The sequence below is a fragment of the Thalia democratica genome, chromosome 8 (assembly GCF_965202585.1).
Source record: "Thalia democratica chromosome 8, ktThaDemo2.hap1.1, whole genome shotgun sequence".
Classification (NCBI taxonomy): Eukaryota; Metazoa; Chordata; class Thaliacea; order Salpida; family Salpidae; genus Thalia; species Thalia democratica.
Window position 1 is genome coordinate 18,337,839 of NC_139172.1, and position 21,488 is coordinate 18,359,326.

Sequence of the window (21,488 nt, forward strand, 5' to 3'; positions counted from 1 at the left end):
TTAATCAAAAAATATTTTTTAAGTTGTTAATCTTTCTCTTAAATGTTATAATTTTAAAAGATTAAAATACAGGATTGCAAAAAAACAAGGAAACCTTGGAAAATCTTGAATTAGACAATTTAGGCATAAAAACTTGAATTTGAAAGTTTTTGAAAAAACCTGTAGTATTGAACAAAAATCATTAAAAAAATTGAAATTTTAATCAATTTTCAAATGTGAAGTAACAAAATTTCTATTATATTTGAAAAATATATTATGAGATAAAACATTTTGTATCATTTATATTTTTTTATTAAAAAACACAAATTTAAAGTAGTTATAGAGTATATTTTTTACATTCAAAACAAATCCTAGTTGATTGTCTCGGATACTGTTGTTGATGGTTGTGTGGTAAAATTTATTAGTTATTATATACTTTTTAAGCAGTAATAATTAAACTTATCAGTCCTGGATAACAAGATAAAAGGTATCCAAGTGGTTTATGTCTTGTTTACTGAAATTTTTTTTTGTGCATTAGGTCCTATGACCAAATGCTTTGATTTAATTTATTTTTATCGTTATATAAACAAAATATATCATATTAAAAGAAAAAAATATTTTTTGCAGGTCTAAGTTATATTTTAGTTGTACATTTAACTTTATCTTCAAGATGTTACAATCATTAAAATTTTCTAAACCTGTTCTACGCTTACAAAGTGTCTTTATTTCAAACTTGAAGCGCATGTCTATTAATGAAAGCCCTTTACCACCTAAAATAACAAAGGAGTCAAGACCAAAGTATGCTATACTGTCAGCCGAAGAGCTACATAATTTAGTAGATGAAAACAAAATTACTTTAGTTGATGTTAGAGAACCACACGAAGTAAGAAATGGTCGAGTACCAGCAAAGAAATACATGCATGTCCCATTAGCACAGGTTGGTGGAGCTTTCAACTTGAACTCTGAAGTTTTTTCAAAATATTTTGGTGCGGAAATGCCATCTAGAGATTGTGAGGATATAGTTGTGATGTGCAACAGTGGTGTCAGATCAACATGGGCCCTTCAAATGCTTCATGGTTTAGGGTACCACAAGTCAAAACATTTTCTTGGTGGCTGGGTTAGCTGGAAGGAATCTTATCCAGATTTAAAAGTTTAATCTTAACCCAGATTACAAAGTTAGTAAGGTATTATTTGACTTGTTGTATAAGTTATTTGCAATTTGAGTTTTAAACACTGTTTAAATAAATTTAATTTATTGTCTGAACTTGCTTGTCGATTTTTTTGCTTTTAAAATGATGTTGAATGCTGCAAACTTGTAACAAAATTAAAGTTAGAAAATAATCTAGTTTTTTATTAAACTTTAGTAAAATTATAGACTATTTAAAAAATACTTATTGTTTCTTATGTATTTAAATTGTATATTTATTCTTTCAAAAATTTATTTTACAAACTAAGTTTCGGTCAAAGACCTCTTCAGTGCTTAAATAAATCTTATTCAAATAGATTCTATTTTATTCTAACCCAGCCACCAAGAAAATGATTAGATTCTATTTGAATAAGATTTATTTAAGCACTGAAGAGGTCTTTGACCGAAACTTAGTTTGTAAAATAAATTTTTGAAAGAATAAATATATTACTTCTCCTCCAGCAGTTGAGATCTCTCTATTTGTTTTCTTAAAACCAAAACATATAGTATTTAAATTGTATTTAAACTAAATAATGAACAACTGTTTTTTCAAATTGCAAAGTTTTGATAATTTTTCTTAACAAAATCACTTTCCTAAAGATCTGTAGCTTATACAGTGCAACTTAGTTAACTGGAAAAATTCTTATTGAATAAACTTTTGAAAAAAAAACTACTTATATATTTTTTTTAATGGTTATGTTTAAGTTTTTTACTGAAATTAAAATAAAATCGGGAATTTTAAATGCACTAATATTTGAATTTTATTTTTATAAACTAAACACCTTTCTTTTGCAGATAAGTATTCAGTTAGCTATACCAAATAAAATAAAATATTTTCTTGTGTTTTTATTATATGTAACATATTTAAAATTTTATATTATAGTTTTCATATTAAGCTATATACGGGATTGCCAAAAAACCTGGAATCCTGCAAAAACCTGGAATTTGAAAAGTTTTGAAAAAATTTGAAATATTTAGCAAAAATTACTAAAAAACACGGAATTTTAAACAACATTGCATGTCAAGTAGTAAAACTTCGATTTGACACAAACAGTTATTGTATAGAAATAGATAAAAAATTTCTTATCATCAATTTTTTATTATTAAAAACACATTTAAAGAAGCTTAAAGATATCTTTTCAATGTCGTTACACTATTTAACACAGTTTTTACCTTAAGTTAATTTTAAACTATAAATAGACCCTAAAAGGTGTAATTTAAAAAATGTGGAAGAAATTTTGAAAACCTTATATTTTCTTAATAAAAAACAATTGGCAACTCTGTATATGAGATAATAAACATAAAAATTTTAAACATGAAAACTTTTTTCCATAAATGTAAACCTGAAAACCATGGCAAAAAAATTACTGAAATATTAATTTATAAATTGAAAGTAAAAGTAAGTAAGGAAAATAATGAAAATAGCTTAAATAGTTGTAAGACATCATACAAAATTTTTTATTACTGCGAATTTTTTCAACTAAACTTGTAAGTGTAATTGTTTCAAGTATAAATTTTCAAATATTTATTCTTTTTCCATATAAAATTAGAATTTTTTTTTTAAATTTCATGTAATTTGAAGTTTTTTTTTTGGTACATATTTTGCAATTGATTAAGCAATAAATTTCGAAAATTACAAATATATTTAATTTAGATGCGTGTACTCTTGTTTTTTAGTACTTAGCTTTACTTAAAATATCACCAAAAGTTGATAGTTTGTAGATTTAGACCAAGTATACAAACATTATAAAGTTTAAAAAGCTGTTAAAATTAAATTTTTTACTTAAATTATAAAATTTAAGATTCAGGTTAATTTTTAGCTCATGCAGAAACTTAAACAGTTTTATGAATATTGAAAACTTTAAAAACATACATTTTATACAAATTAATGTTAAAATTGCTTTAATAAAATAACTGTTCAAAATATAGGGTTAATAGTTTGCTAACAAAAGATATAAATAAAAACAAATTATACAGTAATCTTCCTTTATTCTACCAACATATGTTTCTGTGTGTCAACGAATCAACACACTTCAACTGGGTTCTGTAAAAAAATATAATTACTGTAATGAGAGAATAAAAGCATAGAATAAAGTAGGTGTATACATGTTTTCATTGAAATAAGATATTTTCTACAGATAATACTTAATAATAGGTAAAATACTTAATATTAAATCCTACTGTTATAAAACTATATAATATTTGTGATTATTATGTCTAAAATAAGTAAAGTAAGCTAAATAATTTAGGCGATGCTGAAGGCAATAAAAGTCACAGAAACTCGATGTAACATGTATATTATATATTGAATGTTTGTAATGATTGAATCAAAGTTATATAGAATTAGGAAGCAGTATATTAGTTCTATATAACTTTGATTCAATCATTACAAACATTCAATATATAATATACATGTTACATCGAGTTTCTGTGACTTTTATTGCCTTCAGCGTCGTTAAGTTTGAATTAGTTATCTTTCCTAGAGTTGTTTGTTTATATTATGTTTTGTAGTGTAATTTAGCTTACTTTACTTATTTTAGACTTAATAATCACAAATATTATATAGTTTTATAACAGTCGGATTTAATATTAAGTATTTCACCTATTAATAACTATTATCTGTAGAAAATATCTTATTTAAATGAAAACATGTATACACCTACTTTATTCTATGCTTTTATTCTCTCATTACAGTAATTATATTTTTTTACAGAACCCAGTTAAAGTGTGTTGGTCGTTGACACACAGAAACATATGTTGGTAGAACAAAGGAAGATTACTGTATAATTTGTTTTTATTTAATAAAATAACTAATTTTTTTTTAATTAAACTGATTTTGAATTCTAAGAATTAATTTTAACCCAAACTAACGTAAAAAAATTACTTTATATAATACAAAATTGTTCAGGGGTCGGCAGGAATTTAGTGGTCAATGGCCAAATTCCAAAAAAGTAGGATTGTTGTCATCAGTTTTAGTTTTTACTTTCGAAAATGGGAACGGGTCTAAATTGCACGAGTGCACAAAACTGCACGAGGGAACAAAGTTGCACGAACACGATTTTGCACGTGTTACATTTTTGCACGAAAGTAAAAAAAAAATATCTAAAAAAAAGTTGCTGACCGAGGGTTAGGATTAGGGGTAACAGTGATAGTAAAAAAATAAAATAACTAAAAAAAAAATTGACCCGTGCAAAATTGTCTGCTCGTGTAAAAGTGACCTTTCGTGCAATTTTATCCCTTCGTGCAGAAGTATCTTCGTGCAATTTTGTACGCTTGCTCATAGACTACCCCTTAATAATAGATTCCTAAATGTCTGGAGTACGTTTCATTCTCCCGCATTTTGTAACTTCGATATTTTTCACTCTTTGTTTCATACCCCAGATTATTTTATGAAAGTTTCAAAATAATTTTTTTTTCGTTAGTCGTATCCCATAAATATGCTAGCGGGACGCACTTTGCCGATACCTGTACTGATTAATAAACTTAATATTTTTATCTTTCAACTTGTTTGTTTCGAACTTACAATGTTTAACTAATACGCTTGTAACTGCTATAATAAGGACCCCTAAGCCATTACGATGAAAAGATCAAATAAACCTCAAGATTTTCTTTTATCAATAATGCTGTTTAAGTTTTTATTTAGTTTTGTATGTGAATTATATGTAAAGCAAAACTTGTACTGTTCTAGTTTCAAATATTAAAATGCTCACTTTTTTTTAAATCGTTAAATGGTGATCAGGTGAAGCAAATGCAAAAACTCTTTTACAAGGTCTACAGTCGACTTTTGTTAGTAGTAAGTCGAGTTTAAAAAACAAAACTTTTTATAATTTACAGGTTTATTTAAAATAGATTTAAAAACTATTACTGTTGAAAATAATGAAATGTAAAGTTATTAACACTTTTTTATCAAAATAAAACCAATATCTGGTTTGTAACAATTATTTTACAAAACATTTTGGTGTATAGTTATAGAAACACTCTTTTAAATTAAAAGTAAACTTAGAACCGGTATTTCTGTAGATTTTGGCGGAAACTGTTGTTGATGGTCTTGTAGACAAACTATTGCAAGTTTTTTTTTTATAATATAGCTTTTATTTTTAGGACTAAACTTTGAGTTCAAACTTATTGGTGTTTATATTAGATTACAATTATACTTAGTTAAAAAAGAATTGATTGTGTGCTTTAAACTATTTTTATATATAATTTTTCTACATCTAAATTATACAGGAACGGGTCACTTTTGTACGAGAGTCATTTTTGCACGCGGAGAAATTTTTGTACGGAGACACTTTTGCAACAGGGGACACTTTTGCACGAGAGGACATTTTTGCACGGAGAAACACTTTTTTACGGCAATACTTTTGAATGAAGATAAATTATTACGGCGAAATTTTTGCACAGCGACATTTTGCACGATAACTTTTTTGCACGGAACATCATTTTTGCATGCAGGCCGATTAAATGTTTCTAGCTAGTACTGTAACAAAAATAAGGACTGGAAACTAAAAATTTATAACAGACTTATATCAAAGACGAAAAATCAAAGATTTATAACTTAAATAATAAAAATTAGTGTTGAACAAAAAAATAAACTAAAATGTATAATATAATTTTTTTTAAAAGATTTATATCAGGAAAATAACTTGAAAAGTTAAATAACCTATTTATTTAAAATAATCTTCAATTCATTTAGAAACTAAAAAAAAAAAAAAAAATATAATAAAAGTATTTATTTAACATTCATACTAGGAACGAAAATTTGAAAAGTAAAATATTCAATTTATTAAAAAACTAAAATAAATAAGAACTTGAATTGAAAAGTAAAATATTCAATTTATTTAGAAACTTGAGTTAAAATAACTAAAATTGTTAGTAAACTGTTCTAGTTTATTTTGAGTTCTTATTTATTAATTACCAACTATGCTTCTTTATATATTCTAGAATCTAGTTCTTTTGAACTTTAAAAAATCTCAATTAAATAAACAAGAAAAATAAAGCAAATCAAGAAGTATATATAGTTTAGCTAAAATTAAAACTAGTTGTTATTTTATTATAAAATCTTCACATTTTATTCAAAAATATCTTGCGTTTGAAAGCAAATTTTGTTTAATTGATGAAAATAAAGTTTTGTATTTAATTTATTGAAGTTTTCATTTTAGAAGTTAAAATTTAGGAGCGGGTAAAAGTAAAGTTCCGTTCAAATTTGATTGATTGTTTAAGATTGTTGCAGTGTATAAACATTTCCGTGAAAGTATAACGCACTGCAAAAGTGATTTGCAAAAATGTCGCCATCCAAATGTAACGTCGTGCAATAGATGACACTGTGAAAAAGTGATGCCGTGCATAAGAGACCCTGTGTGCAAAAGTATTCCCTCGTGCAAAAGTGATGCTCGTGCAAAAGAGTCGCCATGCAAAACTGTTTTTTCGTGCAAAAGTGACGCCGGGCAAAAGTGTCATCTCGTGCAAAAGTGACACCCACCCAAATTATACTCCTAACTCTCGACCATTTAAACCTTTTCCTACTTATTTAGCCTAAAGATTAAGTTTTAAATCTATTATGTTGCTGATTCTAATAACTTTTGTGTATCAAACTTCAAAAGGCGCTAACTATGACATCTTTTTTACAAAAGCAAAAACTAATAAAAAATAAAAAACAGCACAAATTTTAAGTAAAACCTATGAATACTATTTTGATATCTTTACTTATCAACAAGAGTTTAACAGAACGGCAATGCAGTGATATTTTTTTAAACTAGGAATTAAAAGTATATTTACAAAAATCCTTTATTTTTACAATATATTTGAACTACGTGCTATTTAAAAAGAAAGTTCTTTTTAGAAAGTATTGTTATGTAGACTTTTCGTTGTGGCAATGAATACACATAAAAAAAGTTCAAAGTTCAAATATTTTACAGTTTTCCAATTGATAAATAATCTGAACTTAAAGCTTTCCCAAATCCTAGAATCTTATTCTGATAGTTAATATTCAGGATAAAGAAATTTACGATCAAAAGTGTGGTTAAAGACCTGATGCATAAGAAAGACCTTTTGGTCATCGAGATACACACTACATATTTACTTTAACTGTTTTAAGATCGAAAATATGAAAAAATATCTTAGCATTAAAAACTTGTAAGAAAAACAGAATTATACATCAGACAAAAGTATATATACAATATGTATATGTACATATACAAAGTAAAACAGAATATGATGTTGAAATCAGAAAAAGTATAATAGAAAAAAATTTAATAAACTAAAACATCGCAAAAGTCTGCAGAGCAGAGTCCTGAACTTTCGTACGCCGTAAGACAAGCTCAAGTTTAACAAAAGGGTTAATCATACCAATTCGATCATTAGACCACAAGCCTTCAGTAGACTTAGTCTGGTTTCGTATTGATTAGGACTCATCAGTCAGTCATAACCAAAAAACCTGACTCAGTCTACCGAAGGCTTGTGGTCTGATAATCGAATTGTTATGATAAACCCTTTTTGAAATACATTGAAATTAAAGAATAAACTTTTGCTTGAAATACTTAAAAATTTACTGTTGTTATAAACTATTGATCAAAATTGTTTTGGAGTCGACCACTAGGTTCTGATCTTGCAACGTTAAACTCAAAGGGTTTTTAATGCTGTCATTAGGACTCTTAGGCCAAAAGATCAGTCAATTTTTGCTCAAAAATAAGATTTATTATGAGCAAAAATTAATGTAACTGTTGCTTGAATTATAGTTGCTAGATTTAAACTTTAAACACTTTCAAGTTTCATACAAGTTCTTTTAAAACTTTCGGTGTTGTATGAATAGTTTTATAAAAAAAGGGTTGATCATGCCAATTCGATCATCAGACTACAAGTTTCGGTAGACTGAGACCGGTTTCGTCCTTATTAGGACTCATCAGTCAGTCACAACCGAAAAACTTGTAGTCGTCAATCTACAAACGGTTTATCATGCTTTCGCATGAAGCAACCATTTGCTGGCAATGATTAGTGACGTCAGCATTGTCTTTGCCGTGCAACGTTTAAAACATTGTCCACTAGGCAAGACATCTGGTACGCTCGTTTTAGTACAATCAACAAAATCGGCGAAAGTCTGCAGAACAAGTCTGGACTTCCGTTTGCCGTGAGACAAGCTCAAATTTAACAAAAGGGTTGATCATGCCAATTCGATCATCAGACTACAAGTTTCGGTAGACTGAGACCGGTTTCGTCCTTATTAGGACTCATCAGTCAGTCACAACCGAAAAACTTGTAGTCGTCAATCTACAAACGGTTTATCATGCTTTCGCATGAAGCAACCATTTGCTGGCAATGATTAGTGACGTCAGCATTGTCTTTGCCGTGCAACGTTTAAAACATTGTCCACTAGGCAAGACATCTGGTACGCTCGTTTTAGTACAATCAACAAAATCGGCGAAAGTCTGCAGAACAAGTCTGGACTTCCGTTTGCCGTGAGCTTGTCTAACGGCAAACGGAAGTCCAGACTTGTTCTGCAGACTTTCGCCGATTTTGTTGATTGTACTAAAACGAGCGTACCAGATGTCTTGCCTAGTGGACAATGTTTTAAACGTTGCACGGCAAAGACAATGCTGACGTCACTAATCATTGCCAGCAAATGGTTGCTTCATGCGAAAGCATGATAAACCGTTTGTAGATTGACGACTACAAGTTTTTCGGTTGTGACTGACTGATGAGTCCTAATAAGGACGAAACCGGTCTCAGTCTACCGAAACTTGTAGTCTGATGATCGAATTGGCATGATCAACCCTTTTGTTAAATTTGAGCTTGTCTCACGGCAAACGGAAGTCCAGACTTGTTCTGCAGACTTTCGCCGATTTTGTGAATAGTTTTATAGTGAAGTTTTTTTAAGTTGTTTTAGCTTGAAAACAAAAAAAAATTACTAGTTAAGTAAAATATTACGATATAAATTCGACAAAACTTTTAAGTTATTAACTATATTAAACATGAAAAAAAGTTTCAAATTCTATCTGTAATTATGAAAAGGTAATACAATTTCTAATAAAATCAATTATAACACTTATGAGTTATTTGTTTAACTTCAGAAAATTTTGCTCTGGTTTAAACAACTCTCTTAATTCAAACCTCATGTGTATAAAAACTTTAATATTTGTTTAGTATTGTTCATTGTATTTGAAAAGTTTTTTTTTAATTACAATTAGCATTTATGTATAGTCTGTCTAAGTAAACAGATTGAATATGCTTGTGTAGTTTATAAGAAAGTGTAATTTTCAAATTAACAGTTTTATCTTATAGTGAACAAATTTTAACAGTATGAACAAACTAAACCGAAAGTTTTTTCGTGTATAGATTCACAACTAACTTTAAGTTTTATTTTAAAACCAGATGCCTTGAAATAATATATCTTATTTTTGAAACTAATATAAAGAAATAAAATTGAAGAAGAGAAGTTTTTTTAATATTATTATTATTATTGGTGTTTTTTGTGCAAAGATGGACTCGGGCATTAAAACCTGAGCCGCTTAAACAATACACACGAAAAAAGAAACAAACAAACAACATTCAATGAAAATTAAAATCTAAAAATTACACAGTAAAAAAATTACAAACAAATAGTCCTGTATAATAAATAATAACTTAGTATGCACATAGAACAAAACGAAATAAATTCTCATATAAAAACTTATGCATAGACTAAAAAAGATTACACATTTACATAAATTATATATAAAAACTTATAATCTGTAGGGGGAAGGCGTAAGGAAGAAAAATTAATCTTAGTGATACTAATATTTTACAGTGAATTTTTTTTCGTTAATCACTGTATTTTACTTGTGTTTATATTGTTTAAATCGATTATTTTTGGTTTCAATCGAAATTGTTCCACCCTCCCACACGAAACCACATCCTGCGGTAACTTATTCCACATATTTATTGTTCTGCAGAAAAAAGAATTTTGCCACTGACTGTTATTAAAATTATACTCACAAATTATTTTTATCATTTCCTCTCAAATTATAATTGGTCTGGGAAAAAAACAAAAAACTGATTGAAAAATTCTTTATATTTACCATTAACAATTTTAAAAAGTGTTATCACGTCAAACTGCCATCTTCTATACTCTAGAGACTCCATTCTAAGTTTCACCAATCTATCTTTGTATGAGGTATTTGAAATGTTGCATCTAACACAAACAAAACGGGTAAAATTTCTCTGCACAGACTCAATCCTAATAATGTCTTTTTTTTATATAGATTGACCATATTGGGGTATTGTATTCGAGTTTAGGGCGAACGTAGATTTTAAATAATTTAGTAAGAATACTAGCAGAACTGGTCTTAAAACTTTTAAGTATTTGATATGATGAGTTTTGAGAAATTTTATATAAATAACTTATATGTTTGTTCCATTTTAGAAATATAATTAAGAAAATCTTTTTATTTAATTAATTTTATTCTAAATATGTTTTGTTTTATAATGAAAATTAACATTTGAAAATTTTAATAACTAAATAAAAAAGTACCCAACGAAACAACGATAAATATGAAGCAATGTGAAATTTAATAACGTACAAATTATAAAAAAAATATTATATCTTAACATAACATTTAAAAATAATTCGAATGTTTAGATGTTATAGAAAAAGTATATTACTGAAACATTTATGGTAATTTCATAAACATCAAATTATTAGTATTTTTATAATTTTTTGAATTATTATTTTTTTTTAATATAATATAAAATATTTTTAAGAATTTAAAAGCTAATGAAATTGTAAACACTAATGTCAGCATCTAACAATACTAAAAACTTCAAAGTCAAAAATTTTGACGGTCCGCCAAAGATCAAGCGAGAAAAGCGTGCTGATTGGACCATCATTTCTCCAGTTGAGTTCCAGCGGGTGGTAGATGACGACTTGGCGTATATTGTGGACGTAAGAGAACCATATGAGGTTGCGCAAAACTCCATAAAAAGTAAAAGGTTTGTAAATATTCCAATTGGAAGAATATTCGATGCTCTTGAGATGAGCGAGGAAAAGTTTGTTGCAGAATTCAGAAGTAAGAAGCCGTCGAAGGAAGACGAGATAGTTCTTGTTTGTCTGATGGGAATTAGATCAACTTACGCACTGCAACTATTTCATCATCTCGGTTACTCAAAGTCCAAGCACTTTTTAGGAGGCTACGAATTGCTGGACAAGCTTTGTGCTAAGTATAAACTTTAAATTTTTTGATTAAAATTAGTTCGAAAGATTTTTTTGTAACACTTAAAAATTTATAGCAGGTTTTTTTCTCGTTTTTATTAAACAGTAAATTTATAAATTTGTAATAAAAAAAGATTTTTATACAGTCATCAAAGAATACAATCAAAGTGAAGTTTTAATGAATAATTGTTTTCTTTATAATAACAGTAACATATTTGTTGCTCTGTAATAAAGTATTTAATGTTAATAACTATTTGTTGTTTTTTCATATAGTAAACTTATGTAATTTCATTTTGTAGTTTGAAATTAAGAAAAAATAACTAATTTATAACTGTTAGCGCTTCCTCATTTTTTCAAATAAAAACATAAAAGTACAAACCAAACAAATTTGTAAATATTCACCGTCTAACGTGGGAAAGTCTTTTAGTTTAATTAAATCAATAGTTATTAATTCACTATTAATTACTTTTTTGCAGTTTTTTTAGAATCTTAAGGTAGATAATAATTATAACAAGCTTTCACTAAGTAAAAAAAAAATTAATGGAGCGCTATTAGTAAAAACACTCTTTGAGTTTATACTTTAAAGGTAAAGTAATTTATTACAAAAAATTAATAGTTTAAAAGTACATAAACTTCAAAGAAAATTTCAACTTACTAGGTTGTTAAAAAGAAGTACAATATATAGTAATATTATATTTAAGACAAATAAAGGAAAATATTAATAAAACTGTAAACAGTTTTGAAAGTTTTAAAACAAAATTAAGAGCTGGAGTAACATAAAATAAATTAAAAATTTTAGATTCACTATGTGGTATACAATTATAGACACACACTTATTTAAAAAAGATTCTTACTAGTATCCAAGAAAAAGTTTAACTGTTTGTTATTTCTTGTATTAGTATGCAGAATTCAACTTCTTATCGCAAGAGTTTATTAAATGTTGTGCATAATTTAAGATTTCTGCAAAACTTATAAGATATAAAATCTTTAAATACTTCATTTCGAATAACTTTCTTTATATATTCAATAAAATTTTAACTTTTTATAATCTATTATTTTCTTAGTATTCAATTTAATACAGCACTACTATTGATAGTTTTATAAAAAAACGTAAATAATTTGTTTTTGATTTTTATTTTGTAGTTAAGCGTAAATTATAGTTTGTTTTTAATTTCAAAAATAAGCAAAAGTATTGAAATTTTCTAGACATAATAAAGTATTGAAAGGTACATCAGACTAAGTTAGCCTTTTGTATAAGAAAGTAAAAAAAAAGATTACAAAGAAAAAAGTGTTTATTTTTTATACCGGTTTTTTGTTAAATAGCGAAAAATTTCTTTAAAGTATTAAGTATATTAGTTTATCATTTTATGATCAATTTTTTTATAATAAAAAAAAATTTAACTCCAATTTTATTTAAACTGTTTTAAAGCTATATTAAAGTTTGATTAAAAATAAAGCGTAGATTAAGATTAACTTATTTACGATTTCACACTAAGTTTTTAGTAATGGATAAAAAAATGCAGAAAAGTCACACTAAATGAAGAAACATATTTTTTCAAATCATAACTAACAATTTAAAGGTAGGCTTTAATTTGATTTAATTTTATAAAATTTATAATTTTGGAAAACACAAGATTAATTTAACCCTTCCTTTTCCAGCACATTAAAGTTATAAGTTTTTCAATAACAATAACATAAAAACTTTTAAGGTTTTAACTTTATATAAATAAGTTGTTAATGTTTAGTCTAAAAGTTAATAAAAAAATGTTATTTTTAAGATTTTAAATTTATTTTAAAAATTTTGGACGTAGGCGTACAATTTACGTACCTTCTAGTATTTTTGATATATAATCTTACTTTTATCATTAGTTTTTATTATTTACAGTTTATTAATAATTATATATTAAAGTTAAACTAGTTGAACTTTTAAAATAGCTTTAAAACAATAATAAAAAAATTTTTATTATAGAGACATAGTACAGAAATTTACACTTGTAAGAAGCCTACATGAAAAATATTTGGTTTATTTTTGTATTGTTCTGTAAAGTATTGTTGAGTAAGTATACAGTATGTTATGAATTATAAAATTTTCGCTTTTATTAAGAACTTATTTTGTAGTTTGATTTTAAGCTGACCTAAGTAGTATTAAAAGTGTTATTGTTTTCAAACTAACAGTTTTTTACATAAACCATACAAACTTTAGTTTGATATTTTTTTGTTGAACAAGAAGTAGTTAAAGAATATATTATATAAAACTTTGCTGTTTTTTTACGATTAATTTTGAAATCTATCGAAATTTACAAAAAAACTGTAATCTGTATCCCAATAATTTCATCTTATCAAGATTTTATTTAATTATGTCGTATTTAATAAATAAACGAACTAAAATATACAAAATAATACTTCAGAACCTATCATAGTTTTATACATTTAAATCAGATTTAATAGTACAAATTATTAAAACCAGTGTTAGTAAAATTGTAAGAAGTTAAATTATTTGAGAGCTTTTTTACTTTTATTAGAAGTTTATATGACTTTGATTATACTAAAGTACCCAAAAAGTTTAAATAAAAAGATTTTTTTGATACTCAGCCACTTCTTTAACTTGCTACAAGTGTGAAAGTTTGACTGGGTCTTGTCCGAAAGGCGAAAGTGTGAAAAAGGTGGTTTGTGAACATAACCAAGTATGTGCTTCCTACACCCATTGTAAGTGAATTTTTAAAATAACTGTGAATTCATACCTATTGAAATTTAAACAAAAAAGAAACAATAATAAATTTACACCTTAAGTAAAAAATGTACTAAAAAATATGCTAAAGACGTTTTTTTTTCTTTATTATAACTATTTGTAATTTGTATTTTTAAAAACTATTTCAACTTTTAAATTTATTGAAAACTATTGTTGTTTTTCTATGTTAAACTAATAACACAGTTTCACGGAGTTCTGAAAAGAGTACTTTAAATAACATCTGTAACACGTGTATTTTCTATAAGTATAAATAAAAGTATAATAATAAATACGTAGAAATAATGTGCAAAAGTAAAAAATAAAAATAAAAATATTAAAAATATATCATATATTAATAGCCTAGCTCTAGAACATAAGTTTCTCAGGTAATCACCATTTTTATATTTAATATTGGTTGCTTATTTCTCTATCCATATTTATTCTTTATACAAGTCTAACATTATAATAAGTTCACACCTAGTTTATACTCGTTATCATCTGTTCACTAAATAAAACAGTTGTACACAAAAACTGCGTACAACTGTTTTATTAATTTAACGTAAAAACAAATTAGTTTATATCAAATTAAGTACAGTAACATGCCAACTACGCACTTGCTAGGTACGAACTGCCGGTAAGGTACGCACATTTTTATTTGGCTTGAAATTAAAAAAAAAACTAGTAACACAAAAGCATTATATTTCAAAACAAATTTTACTGTATTAAATAAAATAGTCTCAAACTAAAGAAACCATAAAGTAAGTTTAAACTTACGAGTTGTTTGTCAAATCGAATATTTAAAACAAACATACTAAACTTTATTCAATTAAAGAAAATAATGAAAAGTGCAATTAAAATTTGCGTACCCTATGATTATAACATATGAACAAAAATAATTAAAAATTTTTACAAAACTTAGATAAACGAAAATACTGAACAGTAAAATTAGCGTTTAAACAATTGTATCATTAGTGTGAAAAGCGTATAAAAAAGCGCTAACAAAGAAATTAAAGAACATTGCAATTGATACTTACATACCCAATGATTGAAGTATAAATGCAAATATCGCATAAAAAAGCGTATTAATGAAAATAAAGAACATTGCATTTGAGATTTATTTAAAATTGTATGTTTTTGAAAACAACTCTGTTAGTTTAGGTTGTCGTCTGGATTTAGCAGACATTTTTTGTTGCTTTTTTTTTAATTTTAGAACAAATACAATTAAATAAAAGCACGATCAATGATTTAAAAAAAAAATATTTATTTGAAATAAGTAGTTACATAGTTGTGTGTACTATGTAAATATTGAAGGTACAAGAAAATACAAGAGAAATTTGAAAAATTTGTTGGTTAATTACAAACTACATACATGAATAAATACCTATATATAGATACACAAATTAAATAAATACTAATGATTTTAAATACTTTCAATAAATATATTTTGTTTTTATGATATTTTTTTGTTATGGGAACTTTGGCATCAATAGTCATTTTAAAATTTTTAAAACTCTAGTGGCTTCAAAAATGTATGTATTAAGCTTAAGGTAAATAAAGACTTAAATTTTCTAAGTACGCACTGCCGGTTGGGTACGCACTTTTGTGCTGTGTTCAAAGTGCGTTCTAGTTGTTGGGTTACTGTATCTCATAGATTCTTTTTTCATAGTCTAACAGACTTGTTTCGTTCTGACCTCTAGAAGCAGAAATTATTGTAAACCATTGAATTTTGAACACTTGTATTGATACCAATTATTGCTTCAAAATAATTATATATAAGAAAAAAAATTAAACAAGTAACAGGAGTGTAGAAAATTCAAAACCTTAAAACATACTTATTTTGCTATTTGTAAACTTTGAATTAATTTCAATCCTAAAAACCTTTATAGTCTAGCTTCGAAAATAAATTTTTTTTTAAAGTTTTATATGCTTTTAGAATTAGTTTTTTAGTCCTAAATACGTTTATGTAGCTTGATTTAACTAGTTCACACTATCTAAATATACAATATAAATAGTGAAGTTTATACTATAAAAACAGTTTAAGTTTTAATACATATTTTATTATTAACAAACAATATAATATTATTTTACTAACTATAAGAAAAAAAACAGTTTTTTATACCTGTTAATGTTTTTATATAAGATGACTTTAAATATGCAAAATATTAATTTTACTTCAGTTTTTAAAGTACTATTTGTTTTAGCAAAAAGCAGTTTTTGAACTTCGTTTATGTTTTATTATAGCGTTGTAAACTTTTTCAAACATTTTGGTATCTTTAAAACTATTTTTATTGGTAATTTGTATTATCAAAAGTTTAAAATAGAAAAGTATTTTATAGCTATTTACAATGACAAAACTAAAAAATGTATGTTAAAAAGGTAACGTTACTGAAGTTTTACATATATTATTTTATATTTAGATATTTTTAGTGATAGACTAAACAACAGATCTTTTTACTAAAATTGATTAGTGAAAAACAAACTTTTATTAAATACAGTTACTGAAGATATATAAGTCCTAAACACAATTTCGTTAAATTAAGATTAAAAGCTTTAAGTAGTGAAAGTAAGTTTTTACAAAACTTATATGATTTACTTTACACCAAAAAATATAGCTGGCTCTATCATGGGGCCAAGTGTACTTCACCATTACGAATGCGCAGAGAACAAGCCAGATAGATGTACCGGTAACGTATATTTCAAGATATGTGACAGACACTGTAACACTGGTGAGATAAATTTCAAATAAAAATTATGCCCTTGAATATACGAGCTAAAAAATCTTAAGTACTTATTTTTATTTTACAAGTTAATTTAAAACTGTCGTCAAGTTATACTAAAGTTTGTGTGTCTATTCACATTAGAATATGGCAAGAATGTATTTAGGTTAATATACTGTTGACTTTTAATGAAATGTTTAAATTTAGAGACTTTGTAAAAAACATTTATGTGTATATGAAGAGTACTCTATTTTTTAGCTCAATTCTATCATTTAAAAGGGCTGTTCATACTTTTTTACTATGTTTTTTTTTGCTGACATACTCATGTAACATGCAAACAATATTTCAACACTGTATAAGATTTGTTTAAAACTTGAAACTTTAACGTTAATAAATATATGCTTTGTTTTTTTTTCTTAGTTAATAAAACAAAAAGTCACTTGTTTTGTAATTATTTCCAACTAAATTCCTAATTAATTTGAATATTCAAAAAATGTTGTTTCAAATATGTATAAACGAGTTATAAAAATTTGATTAAAAAAAGTATTTTTAAAGAGTAGCAATAGATCATATAAATGTAAATGGTCCAATAATTTTAAAAATTTATTTTTAACTTTTGTTTCAGCAATTATATTAGTAAAAATTCAATTAATTAATTTTTACTTTGATATTTTTTAGATTATGCAGCGCTTAAGTAAAACAATAAAAAAATATTTATTATAGTTTGCATGTTACTCTAAAAATAAATAAAAAAACGAAACTAATTCTTTTATTTAATTGATTTTTGGTAGAAGTTGTTCGATATACTGTAGCTTACAACTTATTTCATCTATTTTTAAAGTATACTAAGTGTAAAAATTTGTTATAAAGTAAATTATTTACTTTTCTACTGACAAAGCCAATTAATCAGATTAAAATAGAATGCTAAAAATTAAATTAAAAAATTTTAAGCTTTTTCTAAAAAAAAACATTACATAACAAAACGCATAATTGTAATAAATATGATAGACTATAATACTTTTTTTTGTTTTTAGACTTATGCAATACAGTTTATTATGATGATATGCCTCTTCCTCCAAAGACAACAAAAAATCCAGTAACTACGATTACAAAAACGCAGAAAACTACAACTACTCCAAAAGTTACAAAAACTAAAAAAGTTACGGCTAATCAAAAAACTACAACTACTCAAAAAGCTACAACTACTCGAAAAACTACAACTACTCGAAAGGCTACAACTACTCAAAAAGCTACTACTTTTCGAAAAACTACAGCTAAACAAGAATCTACAACTATTTCAAAAGTTAAAAAAACTAAAACTTTTCAAAAAACTACAACTCCTTCAAAGATTTCAGCTGCTCAAAAAACTACAACTTCTCAAAAAAATTTAACTAAAACTGTTCCAAAAACGACAACTACTAAGAAATTTACAACTACTCCAAAAGCTATAAAAACTAAAAAAACTCCAACTACTTCTAAAGTTACAACTGTCCAAAAAACGACAACTACTCCAAAAAGTACAAAAACTAAAACAACGACAACTACTGATAAAATTATAATCACTAAAAAAGCTATAACTGTTTCAAAAGTTACGACTACTCAAGAAACAACAACTACACGAAAAGCTACAGCTACTCTAAAAACTAAAAAACCTACAACTTTTCAAAAAGCTACTACTGTTCAGAAACTTACAACTTTTCCTAAAACTACAACTAAGCACAAAAACACAATTACTCCAAACGTTACAAAAAACAAGAAAACTACAAAAACTCAAAAAGCTACAACTACTCCAAAAACTACAACTATTCAAAAAACTACATATACTCGAAAAACTACGGCTACTCCAAAAACTACAACTACTCAAAAAAGTATAAAAAATACAAAAACTACAACTACTCAAAAATTTACAAATGCTCCAAAAGTTACAAAAACCAAAAAAACTAAAACTTCAAAAATAATAACAACTACTCAAAAAGCTGAAATTATTCCTAAAGTTACGATTACTCAAAAAACGACAACTAATCAAAATACTAAAAATAATCGAAAAGCTACAGCTACTCTAAAAGTTACAACAACTCAAAAACCTACAACTTTTCCAAAAACTACTACTGTTCACAAACTTACAATTACTCCAAACGTTACAAAAAATAAGAAAACAACATCAACTCAAAAAACTACAACTAATCTAAAAATTACAACTACTCAAAAATCTACTACTAATCCAAAAACTACAACTACTCAAAAAACTACTACTATTCCTAAAACAACACTTTTTCAAAAAACTACAGCTACACAAAAACCTACAACTATTTCGAAAACTACAACTATTGAGAAGGCTTTAAATACTCTAAAGACTATAACTACTCAAAAACGTACAACTACTCCAAAAGTTACAAAAGTCAAAAAAACTAAAACTACTCAAAAAACTACAATTATTGAAAAATTTACAAATACTCTAAAAGTTACAAAAACCAAAAGAACTCGAACTTCCAAAAAAACAACAACTACTCAAAAAGCTACAACTACTCCGATAGTTTTAACCGTCCGAAAAACGACAACTACTCCAAAAATTACAAAAACTAAATTAACTACAGCCAATCAAAAAGCCACAGCTACTCTAAAAGTTACGACAACTCAAAAACTTACAACTTTTCCCAAAACTACAACTATTCACAAACTTAAAACTACTCCAAAAGTTACAAAAGACACGAAAACTACATCAACTCAAAAAACTAAAAGTAATCTAAAAATTACAACTATTCAAAAGGCTACTTCTATTCCAAAAACCACAACTACTCAAAAAGCTACTACTATTCCAAAAACTACACTTATTCAAAAAACTACAGCTACACAAAAACCTACAACTGTTCCGAAAACTATAACTATTGAGAAAGCTATAACTACTCTTAAAACTACAACTTCTCAAAAACATACAACTACTCAGAAAAGTAGAATTACTCCAAAAGCTACAACTACTCCAAAGATTCCAGCTACTCAAAAAACTACAACTTTTCAAAAAATTCCAACTAATCAAAAAGCTACAACTACTCAAAAAACTACAATTTTTCAATCTACTCTGAAACCAACCAAAAAGTATTCATCAAAAAAACATACGACAAGTACTCAAACGACAAGCACCTTTAAAACTACGAAAAAAAGAATGACTAGTTTTATAACTAAACCGACAAGTAACTATAATTCTAAAGGGACTTCTAAAACCGTGACAAATCGTAAAAATTATACAACTGTTAGAACCGATAAGAATGAATCTAATGGTCGTTCTATGCCACTAATTCCTATTATTCCTATTGTTATAAACTATAAAACAACAAATAGTTACACTCGTGCTACATCAGCAAGTTTTAAGAAAACTAATGATTCTGTTACAAATAGGTTAAGTACTAAATTGGTATCAAAGCCTCTATCTAAAACAAGTCAAACAAAACTTAACAATATAACTTTTTTAACTACTAAACCATCATATACAAACAGATCATTATCTACACGAATCTTAAATTTTTCTAAAGTTAAAACAAAACCTGTAAAACACACGTCAAAGTACAAAACAAAAAAGAGCTCACAAAAATCAAAAAATTCAAGACAATTCCGATCAAAGTTTAGAAAAAGAGTAATAAATCCATGGATAGACTTTTGGACTAGATTTAAAAGAATAAACATTAAAAGCAATGAAAAAAGAAAAGAAACTTATGATGCTTTTTTAGTGTCCAGTTCAAATAGTAGACACTTTTATGTGCTAAATTTACGACACTATTTTAAAGTTTCTTTACTAACTTTTTTAACTTTATTTTATAATTGGTTTCATGTGTAATAAAACTTACGATATTAGACTTAAATTGAAGTTATAAATATAAAAAAAAAGTAAAATTTTGTACATTCCTTAAAGTATAAACTCATAAAAGTTTTTTTTAAGCTATAAGTGAAATTTTAAAAGATATTTAAACTAAGTTTTAACAGAAATGTTAAACACCAAAAAATTTAAAAAAACTTTCATTTAGAATATCAATAAGGCTTAGAAAAATTATTTGAAAAACAAAATATTTTCCTGATTTTTTTTTTTGAAAACGCAGACTTTATTACAATTTTAGGTGTTTTTTATTTTAATAAAACTTTTGAAAATGCTTCTATTTCATTTTCAGCTTGAAATAAAACCATCAAAAAAAAAAGATAAGAATATGTATATAATGTCTCAGATTTTTTAACTAAGAATATGAATTTATATTAAAATAGTCTTTGAAATTTTAAAAGAACCTTCTAAAGATATAAGGTATACTTTCAGCATCTTAAAATTTTTACATCAACTTCTTGAGAAATAGTTTAAAATTATTGTGAATAAAAAAGATTTTGAAGTATAAAGAATCAAAATTTTACCAACAACAATGAAAAAGAAAACAAATAAATTTTATGCACCATTTAAAAATATGTTCAAACAATTTAAGCATTTTTTTAACCTTATTAATAAAAATGTTTTACTATAGGCTTACTATGTATACTTACTTTAACATTTTTAGCCTAGCTAGCTATAAATTAAATATTTAAAAACTATTTTACTTGTAACTTTAAAATTATTCGTTGAGAAAATTTGTTTTTAATCTCTAACATAATATTATAGGAACTAAGTTTGATACATTATTACAAAAACATCCGAATAAAAGTATTATAACATTATTAAAAATAAAG

At 25.8% G+C, this 21,488-nt stretch overlaps 1 protein-coding gene across 1 annotated transcript; it reads left to right on the top strand.

Moving 5' to 3' along the window:
- Window positions 1-610: 610 nt before the first annotated feature.
- Window positions 611-1,373, top strand: LOC145842454 (thiosulfate:glutathione sulfurtransferase-like). Its single transcript, XM_082949907.1, has one exon. It carries the CDS (start codon window positions 650-652, stop codon window positions 1,133-1,135), a length of 486 nt encoding a protein of 161 aa, XP_082806033.1. The 5' UTR covers window positions 611-649; the 3' UTR covers window positions 1,136-1,373.
- The last annotated feature ends 20,115 nt before the right edge of the window (window positions 1,374-21,488 follow it).